Source organism: Salvia hispanica, chromosome 4 (genome assembly GCF_023119035.1).
Source record: "Salvia hispanica cultivar TCC Black 2014 chromosome 4, UniMelb_Shisp_WGS_1.0, whole genome shotgun sequence".
In the NCBI taxonomy this organism is placed as follows: Eukaryota; Viridiplantae; Streptophyta; class Magnoliopsida; order Lamiales; family Lamiaceae; genus Salvia; species Salvia hispanica.
The window spans coordinates 21282808-21304046 of record NC_062968.1 but is presented as its reverse complement, the minus strand read 5'-3'; the positions used below and the strand labels follow the sequence as shown (position 1 = coordinate 21304046).

The following is a 21239-nucleotide window of genomic DNA, read 5'->3' as shown; positions in this document are numbered from 1 at the left end:
AAGAGTCACATTTCATTTTTACCATAAATAGTAAGTAGGTCTCATATTCCACTAACTCAATTCACTCACATTTTATTATAAAACCAATATAAAAAAATGGGTCTCACATTCCACTAACTTTTTCAACCAACTTTTCTTTGCATTTCTTAAAACTCGTGCTTGGTCAAAGTGTGACTCTTAATCGGGGACGAAGGGAGTATTTAATTAGACGCACCTCAATATCTGTCCGAAATCAAAGCGAGTATTCGATTTAACTCAGTCTCGTATGTGTCCGATCATACAAACTTGCAAAAACACGTGGTATCCATTAGAATAGCTGGCAAGTAGTCGATTAAATACAATTTCGAATGTTCTAGATCAGACAGACTTGTAAAACACACGGTAGCTACACGTCAAATACATTTAACATTATCTCAAAATAAAAAAAACGCTCCTAGTTTTGTAAGGAAGTTTGGCTTTGTTGAAACCACTTTCCTCCTTTCCACATAAAGCTAAGAACAATTGTCCCAAAATCCTTTTCCTTCCAAAGAGAGTTGTTTTCCAAATTAGTAAGTCCTCTAATTGTCCCTTACTCCTTTTGATCAGTAGTTTCTTGAAATTTTTCTTCAAATATATGTATCATGTCCCACCTAATTGCATTCATATGTTTGACTTTACATTGTTGTAGGAAGCAGAAGAATAAACCCTAGAATTGGTGTTGGGGGAGGAGATGGGGAGGGGCAAAATAGTAATTAGGCGGATCGATAACTCGACAGCAGGCAGGTGACCTTCTCGAAGAGGAGAAGTGGGCTGCTCAAGAAGGCTAAGGAGTTGTCAATCTTGTGTGATGCTGAAGTGGGACTGATTGTGTTTTCCAGCACAGAGAAGCTCTATGATTTTGCAAGCACCAGGTTCATTTTCTCTCAATTAAATTTGCAATATTAGTTTATTATTACTATGCATCTCAACCTCTAAATCTGGGAAAAATATATTATTTGAAGATCGATATGTTTTGGTATTTGATTTTATTTCTTAATATATGTATGATTGCATATATATGGAATGGATACATTTACTACAATACACAGTGAATAAACAGATTTTGAAATGAATAATGGCTAGAATTGTATTTTGAAATTAATTCAGACCCAATCGATGCGTTTAGCCTTACACTTTGTTCTCTTCAATTTTCAACCCATAACTTATCAATTTCTTTTGTTTGCACGTTTTCAGATATCTTCGAAAAGTTGATCAGAAAAATAACATATATGCATACATGAACTCATCGATCCCTATATTCTTTTTTACAAGATTATAAAAAAAATTATATTTTTTCTTCTATTTTTTGCATTTTAGTGGTTCAATGTACTATATACACAACATGAGAACAATCAATTAGTCTAATCTAAACACAACATGAACATATATTTATGCAACTATTTCTACGATCTACTAATCCTATATATATCAATCTTATATATTGCATCCACCAAACCAATGATGTAAAAGATTGATTCACGTACGGCCTTATAAAATCCCATGACGAAATAACGAGTCACTTGTTCATCTCCATCGCCAGAGGCAAGGCGCAACTCAAACTTTTTTCGAAGTTAGATAATTTTTTTCAAGTGAAAATGTAAGAAATGAACCTTTTCGAAAAATGCTAAAAAGTTTGGAACACGAACTATGATGTGATCAATCCTCATGTGGTGTAAATGTTTAGCAGTATGAAATCGGTGATCGAAAGATACACGAAGCTGACAGAGGACAATTATCATCTCATCAATCCTACTTCTGAGATCAAGGTACACCTGTTCTATAATTTTCTGATTTACTACCCATGTTATTTACTTCTCACTTAATTGTCTGCTAGAATAAAATTTGTAAATGAACAATGGAAATAATATGTGAATTGCATCTTCAAGAAAATTAGCAATATATTGTGAATATTTTAGGTCATGATTGAGTAAAGTTGATATCATCACAATTTTAAGTGAATATACATATGTTATATGCCCTAAAACTAAAGAAGAATAATGGGATTAATGAATCTATATCATTATATGATATGAGTCATATAACAAGCCCTTTTGCTAGAAAGTACTAGCATTTGGAGTTTAGGGTTTTGGCTTTAAATATAAAAAGGTTATAATTAATTACCTAATCGTCCAGCTGATCAAACTAGGTTTTGTGACACAATTGATGTTCCATTCCTTCCATTACAATATGGGGCTAGTTAAAGGATATTTCAGTATTGAGTTTTCATCAATCTAAATTATAATGCATCAGAAAAAAGTTTTTTTATTTTTGTCCATTCATCAAAATTACTCTTTATCCATTTATGTTAAGTTTCTTTCTCATTAGTGTCATTTTCTACTTACAATACTTCAACTATTTATTTTTTCTATCTCTTTCTTACTTTACCAATTTTGTATTAAAATTTGTGGTATTCACTGTTAAGACTATTTTTTGTAAGACATAGTATGTACTCCTTTCGTCCCATTAGACATGAATTTATATAGTGTTGCTTTTGTGAGTTAATGAGAGAATAAAGTAAGAAAGATGACAAAATAGAGATGATATTCTTTTCATTTTAGGATACGTTTCATTTTTAACAGTACAACCTAAAAAGAAAAATGTTTCATTTTTAATGGGAGCGGATGAGCATGTGGCTTAATTGAAATTAGATGCTATAATTAGTTGCATACATTAATGTGTAGGTAATAAGTAATCCATTTTAAGACCTTTCAAGATTTTTGGGTTCAACAAAGCCTTAGTGTCAGTAATCATCCAATACACTAATCATCCATTTTGTCTTTGTTACAGTTTTGGCAGAGGGAAGCATCAAGCTTGAGGCAACAGCTGCAGTACTTACATCAATGCCGCAGGTATGTCCAAATTTTCATATGTAGCAATAGAGTGAAGTGTGTGTATTAAAATCAAGGACAAATTTCCGGAAAAATCATAATGTTTGGTCGAATTATGATATGTCCAACAACTTTATATACCATTGTGTTAAAATATATATTTTGGATTTATTCGCAACTATCCCATGCACGCTGAAAAATGTGGTTTCATGTCTGTAATATATTTCAACCAAACGACGTCGTTTTATGTATGAATAAACAACATTGTTTAACTCACCGGCAGTGATGTTCATGTATGATTTCCGAGTTGTCATATCAAATACCATTTTACCAAAAAAGAGTGATGTAGGATAATTGCGAACAAATCCAAACTTCATGGTTTATCTGATTAGTTTGTGCATTTCTTTGTTTGGTACAATATGTTTGTAGAAATCACCGTTTTATTTGGAATTATCGTTCCTACTAGTTTAGACATAGTCATTCTTTGTATTTTTAATTTTATTCTGGAAAAAATTACCCCTCACATATACTTTATGATTTCACAACATTTTCCAACGCAATATTATTCTCTATGAATTTTGTTATTATTAGTTTCCATTTGCATTTCTTATGCATACTATGTAGATGAATTATACTTTGAGTTTGTCAATCATTTCCTATTCTTCTACCTTCATTTCATGCTATCATACCAAGCATATCCTAAAAGCATACCACATGCATTTTCCCGGTGAGTACGTACAGGCAGCTTTTAGGAGAAGAGCTTTCAGGATTGAGCATTGAGGACCTCCAAAATCTGGAAAATTGACTCGAGAGGAGTCTAAAAGGAGTGCGAACAAGGAAGGTGAAAACTATTCTAATATTTATATTGAAAATATAAATAAAAAGATATCAACTTAAATATCAGTATGATTAGTCTCTTTACACATATAAAGTATACTTCAATGAATGAGATCGGACTTAACCCTAATATTCCTCTCTGGTCGGAACAAACGATGAGGGAGGAGATCAAAGAGCTACACATGAAGGTATATATTCTTGTGACAAGTCCACATATCTCCAACTGTGTAAGGTTCTTGAATAAACTTATCACTCATGTCTCAGGCAAACCTCACTCAACAAGAAAATATAGAACTACACAAGAAGATACACATTGCAAGTCAAGAGAATGCAGAGCTGCAGAAAAGGAACAAACTAGACGTAGTGAACTTGGGGTAATTTTACTTTATTTTCTCTTCATTTATCTAATTAACTCATCAAATACCATTTCCCTTAATTTGCATATATATGCCCAAAATTATACTATACATAGCATTATGAGTGGTGTTCAACTATAAAGCATGTGTATAATATTGGTTGCTTCAACAGGCTTCAACTGCATTAGGGTTGGTGGCTGATGGAATCACAACCCTATAGCTAAAGTCACTGGTTGATGTTTGTAAATTGATACCTTCAAGAACTGAGTTGATGATTTTCACATTGGTTGTATAAAACAATTTGTGTGGGGGTTTATAAATTAAATGAGCTATAATTTCTTCTAATATACTCATCATCCCTTGGGATGAGTTTTCATTTGTAAATTGTAATATAAGGTGTTTTTATTTAGAGAGCCTATGGTTCGGAGTGGAACAGTGGCCCATGTGGTTGGTATGCAAAAAAACATGATCTACGATCAAAATGGTTGTGACTAATGAGAACGTTTATGAGTCGACTTGTAATAGTGGCCTGAAAAAGAAATCGAACAGTTCGAAATAAAGATGATAGACAAGTCGAACGTCCACGACAAAAGCCGAACCTTCTCATTTTTCTTACATTATTCATGAGTCCAACATGACTTTTTCATCAAACATAATGTAAATATAGTAGAAGTCCTTCAAGAAGCTATGAATGGCTTCAACAATAAGTTTTTCAAAAGTAAGAAATTGGGCCCATAAATTTAAAAAATTATAAGAAAAAAGATGAAATTAGAATAAAAACTACAAGTATTGCTGTGATATTATAAGATAAAATGTTGCATTTGATTTTGACATGGATTTTTAAAATATAAATGAATAATATATTAATTTTATAATAAAATAAATTAATGTTGCACTCATTTTTCCGGTAAATAGAGCAAACATTTTAAACAGTTACGGGAAATATTTATGATAATTACCGCCGGAAAAATTAAATGGCTCCCTCCGCTGCCTTCACACGGCGGCTGGCCGCCTCTTCCGCCACTTTCCGATTTCCTCTGCTGGTCCGTCAATTGCGCTCGGACGCCACTCTGGAAGCAATACGGAAGGCGTCGGAGAACAAAATCCCCAACTTGGTGCTGTACAACTACCCCTCATTCTCCGGCGCATTTGGAGCGCTTTTCGCGCACCTCTACCACTCTCGACTCAACCTCCCTTGCTTCATATTGCCTTTCTCCTCCGTTTCGCCCTTCAGGTAACGTATGCTTGTCTTCTTCACGAATTTATGGTATTATCTGGCGGTGTTCAGTTAAAAATGTGATTTAGTATTCAATGAATGATATGGAGTAATTTGTAATTGAGCTTCTGTTTCGCATTTCTGATTTTGATGGAGTTGAAATCAGGAATTCATAGTATTTCCTAATTTCAATCCGTTTAGGTAATTTATTAACATGTACTCATCACCTGTAGTTAGCATTAATCACAATCTGAGAATGTATGGCGATGTTGTGATGAATTTGATTTTATGCTTATATTGCATTCTGCTTTTAATCTGCATGAATTTATGGTATAATCTTGCGGTGTACAGTTGGAAGTGGCATTTAGTATTCAATCCTGATGTGGAAACAGCATTTAAGCAGTATGCATTGTTGTTGTAAGTCAGCACATGTGTGTTGAAGTGAAATGATAATTTGTGATTGAGCTTCTGTTTCACATTTTTCGATATAGACGAAAATGAAATAAAAAATTCCTGTTTCCTATTTTTGATCCATTTAGGTAATATAGTAGTACTAAATCTTGTGTGTGCATCACCTATAGTTTCAGAGAATGTATGGTGGTGTTGTGGGGAATTTATTTTCGATGTTTATACTGCACTCTGCTTTTACATGCTTGAAGTATAGTGGATATACTTTTCACCAGTATGTTGTATCAGAGATGCAAGTAGGTGTGACTCAGGACCTGATCCACTGTTTTTTGGTGATGAGCTGCCACAGGCGTACTAACATTTGTGTAACCTTGCCACTGTATATATCTGCCCTTACAGTCTTCTTTCGTTGTAATGTTTCTTTAGCGTTGATGACTTGTGCATAGAAGGAATGAAGACGTGCTACTTTTTAGACTGTTTGGGTCCGAAAGGTTTTCCTTTGGAGCTTTCCAGGCGAACATCATCCACGTGAGTCATAGTTGCACATGTTACTGAATGTCTTTTAACGTATGATTCCTTCTAACTGGGAGTTCTGGACATGAAGTTGGCACTGGTTTAACTCAACATCTTTTGTTATTAGGGTCATTGGTTTTGATCACCGGAAATCAGTGCTTTCCCAAATTTCTTCAAGGGAAGATTCTGATCCGAATATTTCAATTCATGTAAATATCGAGAAGAGTAGCTCCACTGCTGTGTATGAATATTTCTCTGCTAAACTCTCAGATACTAGATCTGATCAGGTAACTCAGAGCTGGATGTTTTATTTTGGTTTTTCTGTTTTACTGGATATACAGCTGTTAATAAATTTTCATAAGTAGTGATGACTCATTTTAAGTGCTAGACACATGGCAGATTGATAATATGAGCCTGCTAAACCATGATGACCAAGAACGCATGGAGATGATTCTCAAATATGTTGAAGCTGGAGATCTACGGCAATGGAATTTACCCAACATTAAAGCCTTTTATATTGGACTAAGAGCATTTCGGTCGAAATTAAACTGCATCACTAACCCACTCATGTATCAACAGGTGCAAGCAATTTGTATAAATTTACTCCATTTTCTTCTTTGGAAATATGACACCATTGAAGCAATTGTAAACTGAAAAAGCAGTAACTGTATCTGTAGATTCTGTACTATCTGATAGTTGTATTGCTGGATGAAGTAATCTTTTAATAATTTAAAGTCAACTCCATTGAAGGAAAAGAGTTACTCAGTCACTATTCTTTCAACACTGGTATGCTTTGATTTGTGTAGATTTGAATACTTTACTTAGTTTTGGTCTTCTTCTGCTATGAACAGTTAACAGAGATTTGCTCTGAAGACTTGATCATCAATGGAGACACCTGTCTTTCTAATCGACAGACAGAAGCAAGTAAACTGCTGAATAAAGTGTTCAAGATTAAGTTGGGCCGAGGCTTTTATGGTGAATGTCTGGTATGACAATTGTCAAATGACCTGTTCAGTAGTCCATAATTAGTTAAATTACGCTTGTGATTTTCATCATTAAGTCAATCTTAAAGCATGTGACATAATTACATTAATTGAATCATCTTTATTCTTGTTATTTCCATTTGCTATTTTTTAAATTTATATTCTACTCCCTCTGTCCCACGGTAAGTGAGGCACTTCTTTTAACCATGGGTTTTAGGAAAATGATAATTAAATAGTTAAAGTGGAAAGAGAGTAAAGTAAGTGGAGTATAATTCTTATTTAGTTATTTTATTTGGGGTGATTCTCGCATTTGACAGGCTTGAAACTATTAAAAGCCTGAAGTAATATAATTATATGTTAATTGCCTGGCGTCTATCTTGTTGGCTAGGCGATAAGATCTGATGGGAATTCAGATTTCAGTGATGAAATGGGCAAGGAACTTAGCCAAATGAGTGCAGCAGCTGGGTTAAGGTGATTGAACCATGCTCTATCTGTTTTCCTTTTGTCTTTCCATAAGATTAATTGTCCCTCGTAATTCATTTTTGCATCTGTCTTTCATGTTTGTCATATGCATCTCTGTCTTGCATGTTTTCCGAAAACTTTTGATGCCATAATTCCTTAGGACTAGATTGCCACTCATCTCAGCAACAGGCATGAACATATGGATGATAGTATGCAGTTGCACAATAGGTGTATCGTTCATGGCTAGCTTGAGCCTTGATGTAGTTAATTGTTGTGTGCATGTATCAGTTTAAATTACTAGGCGAACCTTTTAAGCATGTTTAAATTTCAATTTTCAAGTTTGATACTCTTTTACTATTAGCTCTCTTTTCACCTTTGTAAATTTGATGCCTGAAGTAAAACAAACAGAAGTTTAGTGTGGCTACTGCTACTTAGCTGGGTGTTTGTTTGCCATGTGTGTCACACTGAGTATGCCTACAAATGAAACAGGCCTATTGGAGCAGTCGTTTACATGCAGAGGAACAATCTAAAAATGTGCCTGAGAACTGTAGACAGCGGTACTGATACATCTGAAATTGCTAAGGTTTGCAACGTGGCGGACTTATTCTCCTTTTATGCACTTATTATAAACAACCCATATAAGAATGTTTCCAGCAGAATTCCTGATCAAGTTTCAAGTCTGGTTTCTGTATCTCTACCTGCAGGCATACGGTGGTGGTGGTTTTCCAGGTTCCAGCTCCTTTATTATTCGTATGGATGAGTATAACCAGTGGCGTTCAGCACTGCCATCGCCAATAAGATAATGCCATCAGTGATAAGGAAGTTAGTTACTTTGTTATTAGCTCGCTTTACTCTCTGAAGTTACTTCCATGATTTCATTGACTAGCGTCGATCTAATGGGTTTATGCCTTGGGGGTTCCATGTGATCACTTTTATAAACTAAAATTTTCTAACACAGAAAGGCTGTAAGTGGTGGTGGACAGTACATTGTTAGAAATATGACGGTTTGATTTGTATTACAACAGCCTTGTTGTTTGGCACTACTTTTATATCAAGTGAGAGGATTATCTTCTGAGGATCAAGAGACTGTGACCTTATAATTTATTAGACAATTTTGTTTCTCTTTGCCGAGATATACTTTAGCCCCAAAATATGTAACACAATTTGCCATGTTTATACTTAACTCTGGTGATTAATAAGGAAAAAGGATTCAATTACTAGGTATCATGTGGCCATTAGTTAAGATTAACCTCTTTTTGTGGATTTATATCATTGTGGATTTCTTAGTTTAAGATTATATAGTAGCCTTAATTTGTGTATTTTGGATTTCTAATGCATTTTCCCCCAAAATTCAATATTTCTATCTCTTGGATTCTATCTTGCGAGGATTGTAGGGTTGTTAGGTTATATGAGTGCTGTGTTTTACTTCTTTAATTATTGTTATTGTGAATATTGAAGTGTTTTTAGTGTTTGACTGATGAAATTTCATGGTAAACTTTCAATAGAAGGTCATATTTGCATATAAGAATGAAGTGTAATATGGAAAAGATAACAGGGAAGGAATAATGCGCAATTTGAAAGGTTTAGGTGAATCATGTGTCTCACTTATGGACATTCGCTAACGACTTTCTTTTGGTTCCATTTTCAGATTTGACAAAGGCATGCCGTGATATATGAGATAAGAATCTTGTATGAGGAGATCAAGAAAAGTGGGGTCGCAAGAAGACAAAAGATTTACTTCTGGATTTTCTGTGTTCTTTGGACGGAAGATTTCATCGAAAAGTTTTAAAAGATAAAGAGGTCCCACGCTCTAGTGTGGATTCAGAGTATAGAGCTATGACTATCTGTATGTGAGATCATGAATGCACATTGGTTTCTGTATGTGAAGTGGGTTTGAATGTTTGAATACAAGCTAATTTTTGGTGAGATAATCAGGCTGCAATTCACATGGCATCTAATCTAGTCTTTCATGAGTGAACCATGCATATTGAGATTGATTGTCACTTTGTATAAGCTGTGCTTGATTAATATCTGTGCCCCAGCTTGACGGGAAGTGTTAGAATGAGATTTGTGTGTATCAGTATATGGTATAAGTAGAGCAGGTTAGTGATTGCCTAGTTCATATAGGACTATTGTGTATATACAAGTACTTTGATCAGTAGATGAATATACATATATTTCATGTTTCTACCTTTGATTTAACATCTTAAAATTGCAGAATACTCACAGAAATAAAGGCAGCAAAAATATCCTTGATACCTATTAGTGGAAAACATTTAGTAAACTGGACAATTAGCAACTTGTATGCCTTTAGCGGTAGGACAAGTAGCCAAGATGCAGTGTTCACCGCTCGTGCCCCACCAATCTATTTCTTTATCCTCTATGCCGAATGTAAAATAGAGTGCCACTGCCATGAAAGCTACTCCGGCATCTAGAGCCGCTGAAACAATGTAGTTATACCTCTGCCACCAGTTTTTCCGGTAACGGAAGAGGAAGTAGTTGAAGATCGTCCCAATGATGACCCAGGCATTGTAATTTAATGGTGTTGCAGGTGGCATCATACCCGTTGCCCCTAGAAGGACAGGCAGGTTGATTAGAGGAATCCAAGATTGGTTTGGAAATGCCTTGTGGAAGAGCCAGACAATGACAGGACCTATTGCACCTCCAAGGAAAAACCAGTTCATTGAACTATAGTTTCCGAGACTTCCGAATATTCTTTTGGGCCCCACTAAACCCCAAATGACTGATGCATCGAAGAAGACTCTGTCTCCGGGGCATGTCCACGGACTGTCTGGTGGAAGGAGGTCGTCGTGGCATATGTTTTTGATAGATGTAAGCAGCCACCACGCCACAGAAATGTTGATTGTTCCAGCTATAACTGTTCCCACGGACTGATGCAGCATAAATGGAATACAGATGAGAAGAGTAAGTCAACTGGGATGGTAAGAATTTCAGGTATTGATTATACAACAATATATCATAGAAAGACTGCCTTGCATCTTAGAGTGATGAGTATTATGTTCTTCTATGTTATCACATATTCCAATTTCCTATAGTAAGGCCATGCTGAGCATGCTCATCATATATGTAGGTTGGTAGTCGAATTGGTGATTAGTTTATTCGAGTGTGGATCTCATCCCTTTTGGTATCCACATCATCTTATCCCTTACAGTAGGTAACGGCTGTAGAACTCAAAGTTTAGCTAACATTGGTTATTACCCATTTAAAATGATGTACTTATCTATGTGGTTGGTTAGGACTGAAACATAATTGTTCTATTCTGATTGAGTATACACAGTTTGAGAGCATGATGATGAAGAATGTGAGGTGAACAATGCAATCTACCTGAACTATAAACATTGATCTGGGAGGGATCTTCATGTAGTGGCCTAGCTTGAAATCACTTAGGAAAGAGACAGCCTGTGCCATGCTCATATATCCATAGACTTTAAAGCAGACATTTGCAATTGGTCTTCCTGGGTATACGAGACCCATAACATACTCTGTGATTATATTCAATCCAGGAGTCTGCAAATAAAACATTTTTATTTTTGTATCAGAGAATAATAATATTAAATTGACGGTTGCTATATGATACTCCTTGAATGTGTTTGTGAGCATGCACGGTGTATGTTTGGCACTGAAGGCACAACTATATTCTTTTTGTAGTCAACAACATTAGAGAGGAATGCCACTACTCAGTTACCTGGTTGGTTGTGGCTGTGATGATGCTGATTGGAAGTGTGAAAACAAAGGCAATGATACAGGCGAAGATCAGTGCCCACCATGGCATCTGAACTTGGTCATTCAAGAATATGGTGAGCATCAGAGAAGCAGTAAAGGTCACTGCTAGTAATGCATAGAACCACCAGGAAGGTATGTCTGCATATTTGCGCATAAGCTTTGTATGAACATCCTCTTTTTCGTTATATGAAGCACGGAATCTTTCGATTATTTCCCTGTGGTTTACATATTAACAAGCTGTTAAGCTAATCATCATGTTTGGGATGATGTATTACCTGAGTATGCTCTATGCATAAAATATACTTAGGTGGTAATTTAAAAAATGAATATAAAAAGTAGCATTGAAATTCAGTACCTTCCGTAGAAGAAGGCCACATGTGTTAGGGTAGATGCAATAGTTGCAAAGCCAAACCCATATGTCAGGGAAAAGAACATGCTGAGATGTATTCTGCCCTGTTGTTCGTACTTTTGAATATCCAACTCAAACTTGTCGTTTACAATTGCAGATATGTTATACTTCTGACCTTGAGATGTGAACAGGTGCGAGGAGAAAATTGGAAACTTCCTAGCACCATACAAGTCAAATCCCCAGTAGGCTGTAGGAAGCACTAAGTAGATTATGAGCACATAACCCGCAAAGACATTCATTATGGCAAAGAAGGGAGTTACTAGTGGGCTGCCCAAGAAGGATGCTACGGCTGTCCAATCTAATGTCACGGCTCCGAGGCCAAGGCCTCTCATGCCTGATCCAATCTGCTGTGCTGTGACTGACTTGGAAAATGCCCAGCACATCCATGAAATGCTTGTGAGAGTTGGAAACAGGTACCCGGGAAATAGGTACCATGAGAAGCTGCATATTAGCACAATCAGGAAAAACTTTGCCCTTGACATGCGCGCCTCATCTTTTTCATGTAAAGCCCTGCAAAGTCAGAAGAAATCATCGGTGAGGTTATGGTACAAGAATGTGGAGTTTAGTCTGTCTCAATTCGGACCACGCTAAATATGCAGATGAAGTGGAGAAAACACATGATTTTGAAAAGGAGTGATGAACACTGCACATGCAAATTCTGCTCTCTTTCCTTGGCAATTTTGGTTCATTTTTACCTTCAAAGTCTACACAGCGTTGCATTGTTGTATTTTCACATGAGATCCTTCAGTTTGGAGAGATGCATTTGATATCTCAAAATCTTGGGAAAATATGTAAACTGGTCAGCTTATCAGGTGCTGTTCATCACTTGTAATAGTTTTTGCACGTATAAATAACGAAGCTTTCGACCTCGTGATTTCACATAGTCTTATTCTATATAGCATATCTCAGGATTGATTTCTTGTTCCTCTATAATTTCACATATCTCCTTTTTTTCCTATGTCAGTCTGATTTTGTACGAGCTTCAGATACGCTGATACGCACCAGGTTATTCGATTCAAGAGCTCCTCTTTCAGGTTTGGCGTATAGCATTTTCTCATCTACTTTAATTCCAGCTAATCTTAATTATTAGCTAATGTTCACTGTGCTATGATTAAGAAAAAATCTCCAATTTTTCTGTTTCTTGACAGTAAGTTAGAGGGAGTTCATTTTCTAGTAGTAATCAGTAAAAAGTTTACTGTTTTTAAATATCCTAGTAAATTAAGCCATAGATTCCATGAGCTATGAATCTAGATGAGATTTTAGGTTTCTATGGGTCCATGAATCTGTCCACAAACTAAGTCTGATTGATTGCTGAGGAATCTTGGTGGGTGCATTTATGATCAAGAGGTGGAGTAACTGTAAGGCCAAAGATTTAGCACGTGAAGCTCATAAAAGGTTACTATCAACTTGCTTCCATCTTCTCTCTCTCTCAGTGGTGTACATCAATTATTAAAGCAAATATATGGCAAGATTATGCAATAATGTATCCAGCTAAATATATTACTTTTGGAAAAAGTTGGATATTCATATAGCTTAATTGGTGACAAACGTGAACCTAGGGCCTATCAAGTCAAGTAAGTCATAGAAAAGGAGAAGGATTGCCCACTTGATGAAATCTTATATTAACATAATAGTATATGCACTAGGAGATACTCCTATAAAATAAATGACAATATAATGAGATGATAATGACTAGTAGTCTAATAAATTAAAATAAAACAGTGTGGAAACAGGCGGAAAATTTGACTCACCGGAAGAGGGAGACTTGGACTAGAGTTCCGGGCCACCACATGTGGGCCGGCTCGATCACGTACTTCCTCAAAAGCCCGGCCCACCCATATCCCAGCACCTGCAATATTCCAATTTACTGCTATTAATTTCTCACCACCCACCAATAAATATCCCTTTATGGTTTAGAAAAAATTATTTGAGTATGTCACAAGTGGAAGTATGAATGAAATACGATTTCTACTTTTTCAGTTTTGATTTTGGATAACTTATTCAAATACTAGAGGACACTGATTTGTTGACAGAATGGAACAATTAATCTAGGAAGAAGAATGACTTTTACTAACAATACCCAAACAAAATTTCCTACTTGTAACAGTGATCTTGAGAGAGACTTACATCACAAAATTCAATAACAGCTTACTTAAAATAGTTGATGTATCTTTCAATAATTTCCACATTAAAGTCTAATTTAAGCAATCATAATCAAATAAAAATTATACACATCAAGAAAATTATCAAGAGAGAGGGACCTAATTAGTACCTGAGTAGTGATAATGAGAAGCCAACCAGCCAAGAAAGAGATCTCTCTCCCATAAAAAGCCTTAACAATGGTGACAATCCCCACCCCATAAGCCGACCCGGACCCGAAGGCGCTCCCGGCGTTCGCGAATATCGAAATGAGCACATGCTCCTTGATGTTGAACGGGCCCGGGTTGAGGGAGAATCGCCTGGGCCCGAACCCGGGCAGCCCGAACCTGGTTTCGGGCAGCACCGCGGCCATGAAGTGGCCGATGGGGAGGGACGCGACCTGGACCGTGATCTGGGTTATGATGAGGGGCTCGGTGCGGTAGGCGAAGAACTGGTTGAGGAAGGAGAGCATGGCGCAGGAGAGCAGCCCGAGGAACCACATCCGGAACGTCCACACGGGCAGGGTCGGGTCGTCCGTGTTTGTTACGGTGAGACGGACCTCTTCGATGGGGGACTCATCGTCTTCGTCTGGGGCGAAGACGGCGGCGGCCGGGGGTGCTAAGGTTCCCATGTTGAGGAGAGGAGAGGGAGTTTGGGTTCACTACTTGGCTATGAGGTTTAATATTATGGGTAATGGGGGTGGGGCTAACTATATAGGATGAAGTAATTGATATGGTGAGAGTTGGGAATTTTAAATGTAGTAGGAGTATTCTTTTTGGTATTATAATTAATTAGGCATGTCCTTCGTACATTTATACTGAGAGAAATGTTATAATACAGGTCATGATGTGAGTACTATGTAAGTATTGCTCTCGTTCAATACTCCAGGTTTTAGTACTACTACTTCGTCCGTCCGCTATTAAATGTCTCATATTTGACCGGTACATATTTTAAGAAATTGCTAGACTTTATGAAGTAAAGTGGATTGAAAAGTTGGTGGAATTTGGGACCTACTTTTATATATTGGTTTTATGATAAAATGTGAGTGGAATGAGTTAGTGGAACGTAGAGTCCCCTTACCAAATATAGTAAAAGTGAAATGAGACATTTATTGACTGGCGAAATAAAAAGGAAAAATGAGGCATTTAATGATGGACGGAAGGAGTACTCCCTTCGTCCACGAAAATTTGTCCCAGTTTTCCATTTTCGTCCGTCCCCCAAAATTTGTCCCATTTCACTTTTTTATTTTTGGTAGTGGACCCCATATTCCACTAACTCATTCCTACTCACATTTTATTATAAAACTAATATATAAAAGTAGGACCCACAATCCACTAACTTTTTCAACTCACTTTACATTACATTTCTTAAAATTCAAGTGCCCGGTCAAACCGGGACGAATTTTCGTGGACGGAGGGAGTATTATTTGGTGCTACACCCTAATAGACGGTTACATCGCCAAAACTAATTTAATAGTTTTTATTTATTGTATTTACATTCCTTGCACAAGATAATTATTCAAATCCTCTCAAAACTCGTCTTTTATATATGTATAGATAAGACATGTCCTATGTTTGTACATTTATACCGAGAGAAATGTTATGATAAATGTCTGATGAGAATGCTATATGTAAGTATTACTTTCGTTTAATACTTCAATTCATATTAGGTTCTAGTAGTACTGTTACTTATTTTGTTTTATATATTTATCTATGTTTTAATACACTAAAGTTTGATTTGTCTATTTTTTCTGTAATGTCCAACAAATTAAAAATCGAATTATGAATTTTAGAAACTTTTAATAATAAAGGCGATGATAATAATTGATAAAAATCGAATTATGGGGTATTTAAATATATGAAACGAACAAAACAAAACAATGTAAAATAAACTAAAGTGGTACTCTGGATATTGGTCATATAATATATTTATATATTTTATATATATAGTGAGATTTTTTAAGTGGTAATGAAGAAAATGTGGGAGTGACTGATGGGGATGACAATTGACATATGAAGTCAACCAATTTTTAATTATGTTTTGTTGTTTGTAAGAATGTGAAAACGTAATTAATTGTAGAAAAACTGTTGAAAATTTGGGAAGCACGTCTGACATGAGGATGTGGAATTTGAATGTGGTGAATTAATGAGGATAGGACGATTCTTGTGTGTGGACGCGGATGAGAGTGGATTAATAGTTGTGTGGTATACCTTAGTTATTCAAATGTGGAGTATAACTTTGTCCCCACTTAAAATTTAACTCATTAGTCTACTCTCTATGTATATATACTACGTGTGTGTTGGATTTGTTCTAGTATATCAAAGATTTCACACATTCATTTAGTATTTGTCTTTTATATTACTTAGATATCCAAAATATGAGCTTAATTGGTAGTATCTTTTATGTGTGAAGGTTTGATACCGTGAAAAATAGGGAACAGTAGAGAACATGTCCGACTGACGAGAACAAAATACACATCCTATTGCTACTTTTCCACTAGTGGCTCAACCGACATTGTTTTGAGCGACGAGACGGGTATGAGGTTCACATCTAAATGAGTAGAGGTTGTCTGATGACTCTGATTGGACAAAATGCGACTAAGCTTAAAGAGAAGAGGATGACTCGCCGCGAGCAGGACACTCATGGACGAGGGTACCAATAAACGCCTTGAAAAAAAATATTATAGGGTTATATGGTCTGCAGCTCAAATCTTACACTATAGACACATCTCGAATGAAGAGTGCTCAACTAGAAAGCACTTCTATTTTTTTCACCTCTCAAAAAATAATTACGATTCTAGATTTGTAATTAGAGTATTTGTCAATTATTCACATATCAAGATAATTAGATATATAAATATACAATTGCAAATTATACGAAATAATAAACCATTTAAGAAAAATAAGATATGTGATGCATGATATTATAGGTGATGAGACCAGATAGACACCGCAAACTCTGACTAAAAATAGTACTACTAATCATTTTTACTAAAATTGAATGTTTTTATGATTAACAGGAGTAGTTATATAGGTCGATCATTATTTAAATACATAACTCGGAACCAAAGCACGGAATTCATTACAAAAGTGTTTTAGTTCACTATAAAGGCGCTTGAGTTTATAATACGGAGTGAACCAAAACGCTGCTATAATGAAGGGTTTAAAGTTTTTAAAGTTTAGTTCACTATAGTGAAGGTTGTTGTACTTTCACTATAAGAGAGTTTTAGTTCACTATAAAGGCTTTTAATTCATAAAACATATTTGAAAACATGGAATGAAATAAATAATCGCTGAAATGAATTTTGTATTTTCAAATTCCATCCAATCTCATCCTTCCATTTTTTATCTGGTGATTGAGATTTGATATGTATTTATACATTAATTAATTATACTTTGATCATCACTTTGTAATTTACTCCACATAAATATAGATGTCCAAGAATCTGTATATGTATCGTTGTTCTTTATATATAAAAGCAATCCACATAAAGAGTTGAATTTGGAGCACAATTTGTTCCTCGATTGCCCAACCTATACCTGTCGAATTGTGGAAATTTTGAAATTAATTATAGCGATCATTAAAGCGTGGAGATGATTGATGTCTGATATATATATACTAGTTTTACCACCCGTGCAAAGCACGGGCCAAATTATCTTCACAAAAAAATAAAATATAATATTATTTAATTTTTTGCAATTCAAGAATAAAAACTATTGAAATATTGTATGGTTATTAACATTTCAAAAAATATATTTTTACTTCTACATATATCAATCTATCGATCCATTATAACGGAAGGACATGAGGGAAAGAAATACAAACATCCTTCAAGAATAACTAATATAGAGAAAAAAAAAGTAAACAATTACTGAGTTCGCGAATAAAAACTATTGAATACTCCTTCCGTCCCAGATTAAGAGTCACTTTTTGCCATAAAAGTCCGTCCCAGTTTAAGAGTCACATTTAGAATTTTTCATATTTGGTCAAACAATTTTACCCCATTGTTCATCAAAATTACATCAAAATGTCATTATCTACATTAAAATAAACCAATAAACATCTTTTAAATCTAAAAAGTCAAAAGTGACCCACTTTCAACCAACTCAAATCATTTATTACACACTCCACCATCTCACTTAATTATTACACGCTTCAACTCTTTCTTAAAACCCGAGTCATAACTATATCTAACTCCTAATCTGGGACGGAGAGAGTATTTTGTAAAAACTTATTATTAACATTTCAAAAAACAAGGAAATATATTTAAAATGAATTAAATCAAAATAAAGAATATATATATATATAAAAATAAATATAAAAATTATTGCAAATCAAGAATAGAAACTATTTAAATATTTTATATAAGATGATAAAGATTTAAAAAACATAATTCTACTTCTACATCTATCAATCTATTAATCCACTGTAATGAAAGGACATGAGGGAAAGAAATATAAATAGAATAGGATATACAAACAAAAGATTGAGAAATACTAAATAATAAAGTAAATAAATAAAATTAAATTCAAAATAAATAGTTCATTATAAATTCAATCAACATAACATAGAATTCAAACATCTTCTCAGAGTGAAGATTATTACCAGCATTTCTCTCCCTACAAAGATAATAAGTAGTACGTTAAAATAAAATATAACAAAATCAACTTAAATTTAACACTAAAATCATATAATTATAAATGCATACCTTACACATCTCATTCTATTATTGATCTCATTATCCGTGTCATAAATATACAATTGAACAAACTTGGGAGATGCACCATGTTGCGGTAGCAAACTACCAATTAAGTGGTAATTTTGACCTGTAAGAATATTTATATTCTTATGTGACCTATGTCTCTATTGGTTTAATATTAAGGATTAAGTTCATAATAAATTAAGGATTCTAATATAAAAGACGATATTGTGATGGACCGGTTTCGATTAAAGAATTAGAATCGGGTGTATTGATAACCCTTCTCTCTTACCTCTAATATGCCATAATTATATATAGATATATGTATGGATTCATTATAATATAGTATATGTATATACGAAAGGTTTTATAATGTGTACATATATACTAGTATATAATAATGTAAGGATTATGCATATTTTTTAATGTGTACCGTTAGTTTATTAGATTGATTAGGAAAAGGCAGTTAATTAACTACCTTAATCAAAAGTTGTGTCTATTCATTTAATTGCATATTGTGGAAAGTCACGTCTTTACGAAGAGGTGCAAAGATTTCTATATAAATGAGGTTTTGCTCATTGTCGAAATACAGAAAAGGAAATACGTGATCAATTGCAAATAAATGATATACATGCAATGGTATTCACATATACAGATATACTTATATATATTATGGGAATGATAAATTATTAATTCTTTATCCATCAAAAGAATCATTAAAGGCTTGAGGTCAAAAAGGGGATAACATCAATTATGGAGGATCCAGCCAACGAGAGGACTAACATCAATTGGTGGATTCAACCTCTACATCAAATGAAAAAAGCATGGATGGAGGTTGGTGATTTTATCTCCACTTATAATATAAATGCTATGGTTGAATTAATTCAAATCTAGAATTAGATTTCATTATCGAAATCATTAAAGCATAGAGATATGACTTACAGTTGGTATCAGAGCCAATCTAGATTTGGTTAATTCACCATTTATGTGATTTCAAAATTGAAATTTGAATGGTCTTGGATTTTTCGATTTTGGTTAATATGCTTCCGCTTTTGTGTTGGGTAATTGTTTTATGAAATGTTAAAACAATATTAGGATATTCTACCCATTAAAGATTTCAATATTTAAATAATATATAACGTGTTTATCACCAAAGTGGTCTTGTTATATTGTATTTATTTATTGAAAATGATAAATGTTAATTAATTGATCATGATTATAGAGATGCTATAAATGACATAAGATTTTGATTGATCAATTATTTTTTATCTATATACTGGGAGATCACCCAAAGGTGGATCATTGTATATAGTTAATAAATACGAAAAGGATTAATCATTTACTCATGTATAATTTAGTATGTACACCCAAAGACAACATGCTTATTTGATATATGTTTAGTTTGATTAATTGTTAAAGTATATATTTAGCATCGCTGAAAGTACATGTGCTTAAGTATTGTCCAAAGGTTACTTGAATGCATGTTATTTAAAGTTTTTATTACTGTTTATGAATCCGTGTTAAAGAACTATGCACGTATAGATAAGCATGTATAAATGTTGCAGCTTTATAAAATTTGTATGCATATGCTAACTCTGTCATTAAATTAATGGGCAAAATTATGGAGAATGATCTGAATAGATCCGGCTAACGCTGGGTGTAAAGATATTGGACCATGTCATACGAACGCAAGAGGAATCTTAACCATTATAGATGTCACTCTGTAACTAAAAATCTCAATGTGAGACTTGGGAGTGATCAAGTAGGTTGAGCCTCGTGAGAATGACGATGACAGAAAATTTGAGGTCATCTTTGTCCATGACAGTAAAAGCTAGGGAATTTATTAAGAAAATTAAAGAGTGTTCACGATCGGAGTTGACTGATAAGTCAAATGTAGAAGTATAATGAATGGGCTTACTACAATATAGTTTGACTGGTCTCAGCCGATTCACGATCATGTGACAAACATGTCTAACTTGACAGACAGTAAAGTTAACGACCTTGAGAATGGAGGTTCATGAGCAAATGTCAGCCAAAATTTATCATAAACTCCCTACATGTTGAATTTAGCCAGGTGAATTATAACACCATTAAAGATACATGGAACATTTAAAGAATTAAGGCCATGTTGGTTTAAAAGGAAGGGAGATTAAAGAAGATAAAATTTCAAGTTGCGAATCTCATAGGTCTTGGAGGTATAGGCACCAGTAAAGGAAATCTAAGTAAATAGGACAAAAGAAGGATAAATCTTTTCTGAAAGGTCCGGAAAAGCATATCCATAAGGAAAAGAAGTGTTTCATTTGTATGAAAATAGAACACTTCAGGAAAGATTGTCCTAAAAAGGAAGGTTTGGTTCGATAAGAAAGTTGAACATAACTGTTTTTGTTTACTTTTAATTAAATCTTATCGAAGAGCCTAATAATACTTAGTGGTCAGTTTTTGGTGCTACAATCCATATGTCTCATGATTAAACATGGATTTAGTTCGATCCAATCTATAAAAGGATTTGAACAATAATTGTTCATAAAGAAACATGATAAGGGCATGGAACGAAGGCATTGAGACTTACAGATTGATCTTAGACATCGGATGTCATGTAGATCTTAACGGTTATCTCTGTGTGCCTG

General features: G+C 34.5%; 2 protein-coding genes and 1 pseudogene across 2 annotated transcripts; 2 read left to right on the top strand and 1 right to left on the bottom strand.

Moving 5' to 3' along the window:
- Positions 1 to 486: 486 nt before the first annotated feature.
- On the top strand, positions 487 to 4374 carry LOC125185504 (annotated as a pseudogene).
- A 610-nt stretch (positions 4375 to 4984) lies between these two features.
- LOC125222216 lies at positions 4985 to 9552 on the top strand. The gene is made up of 9 exons (XM_048124715.1): positions 4985 to 5273; positions 6090 to 6191; positions 6304 to 6463; positions 6576 to 6755; positions 7028 to 7162; positions 7548 to 7630; positions 8111 to 8204; positions 8326 to 8443; positions 9270 to 9552. The coding sequence occupies exons 1-8, from the start codon at positions 5014 to 5016 to the stop codon at positions 8422 to 8424; spliced, it is 1113 nt and encodes a 370-aa protein (XP_047980672.1). The 5' UTR covers positions 4985 to 5013; the 3' UTR covers positions 8425 to 8443; positions 9270 to 9552.
- Positions 9553 to 9745: 193 nt separating this feature from the next.
- On the bottom strand, positions 9746 to 14607 carry LOC125222215 (oligopeptide transporter 4-like). Its single transcript, XM_048124714.1, has 6 exons — positions 14047 to 14607; positions 13526 to 13623; positions 11721 to 12284; positions 11328 to 11580; positions 10967 to 11149; positions 9746 to 10512 (listed from the first exon to the last, which is right to left on the bottom strand). Exons 1-6 carry the CDS (start codon positions 14542 to 14544, stop codon positions 9898 to 9900), a joined length of 2211 nt encoding a protein of 736 aa, XP_047980671.1. The 5' UTR covers positions 14545 to 14607; the 3' UTR covers positions 9746 to 9897.
- Between the last annotated feature and the right edge of the window lie 6632 nt (positions 14608 to 21239).

Excerpts from the sequence above, each read along its gene's own strand:
- LOC125222216 (XM_048124715.1), top strand. The coding sequence starts at position 5,014 with ATGGCTCCCTCCGCTGCCTTCACACGGCGGCTGGCCGCCTCTTCCGCC. Across the intron at positions 6,192-6,303 it reads TCCAGGCGAACATCATCCAC|GGTCATTGGTTTTGATCACC; the intron begins GTGAGTCATAGT and ends TTTTGTTATTAG. Across the intron at positions 6,756-7,027 it reads ACCCACTCATGTATCAACAG|TTAACAGAGATTTGCTCTGA; the intron begins GTGCAAGCAATT and ends TGCTATGAACAG.
- LOC125222215 (XM_048124714.1), bottom strand. The coding sequence starts at position 14,544 with ATGGGAACCTTAGCACCCCCGGCCGCCGCCGTCTTCGCCCCAGACGAA. Across the intron at positions 12,285-13,525 it reads GTCCAAGTCTCCCTCTTCCG|GGCTTTACATGAAAAAGATG; the intron begins GTGAGTCAAATT and ends CTGACTTTGCAG. Across the intron at positions 10,513-10,966 it reads GATCAATGTTTATAGTTCAG|TCCGTGGGAACAGTTATAGC; the intron begins GTAGATTGCATT and ends ATGCTGCATCAG.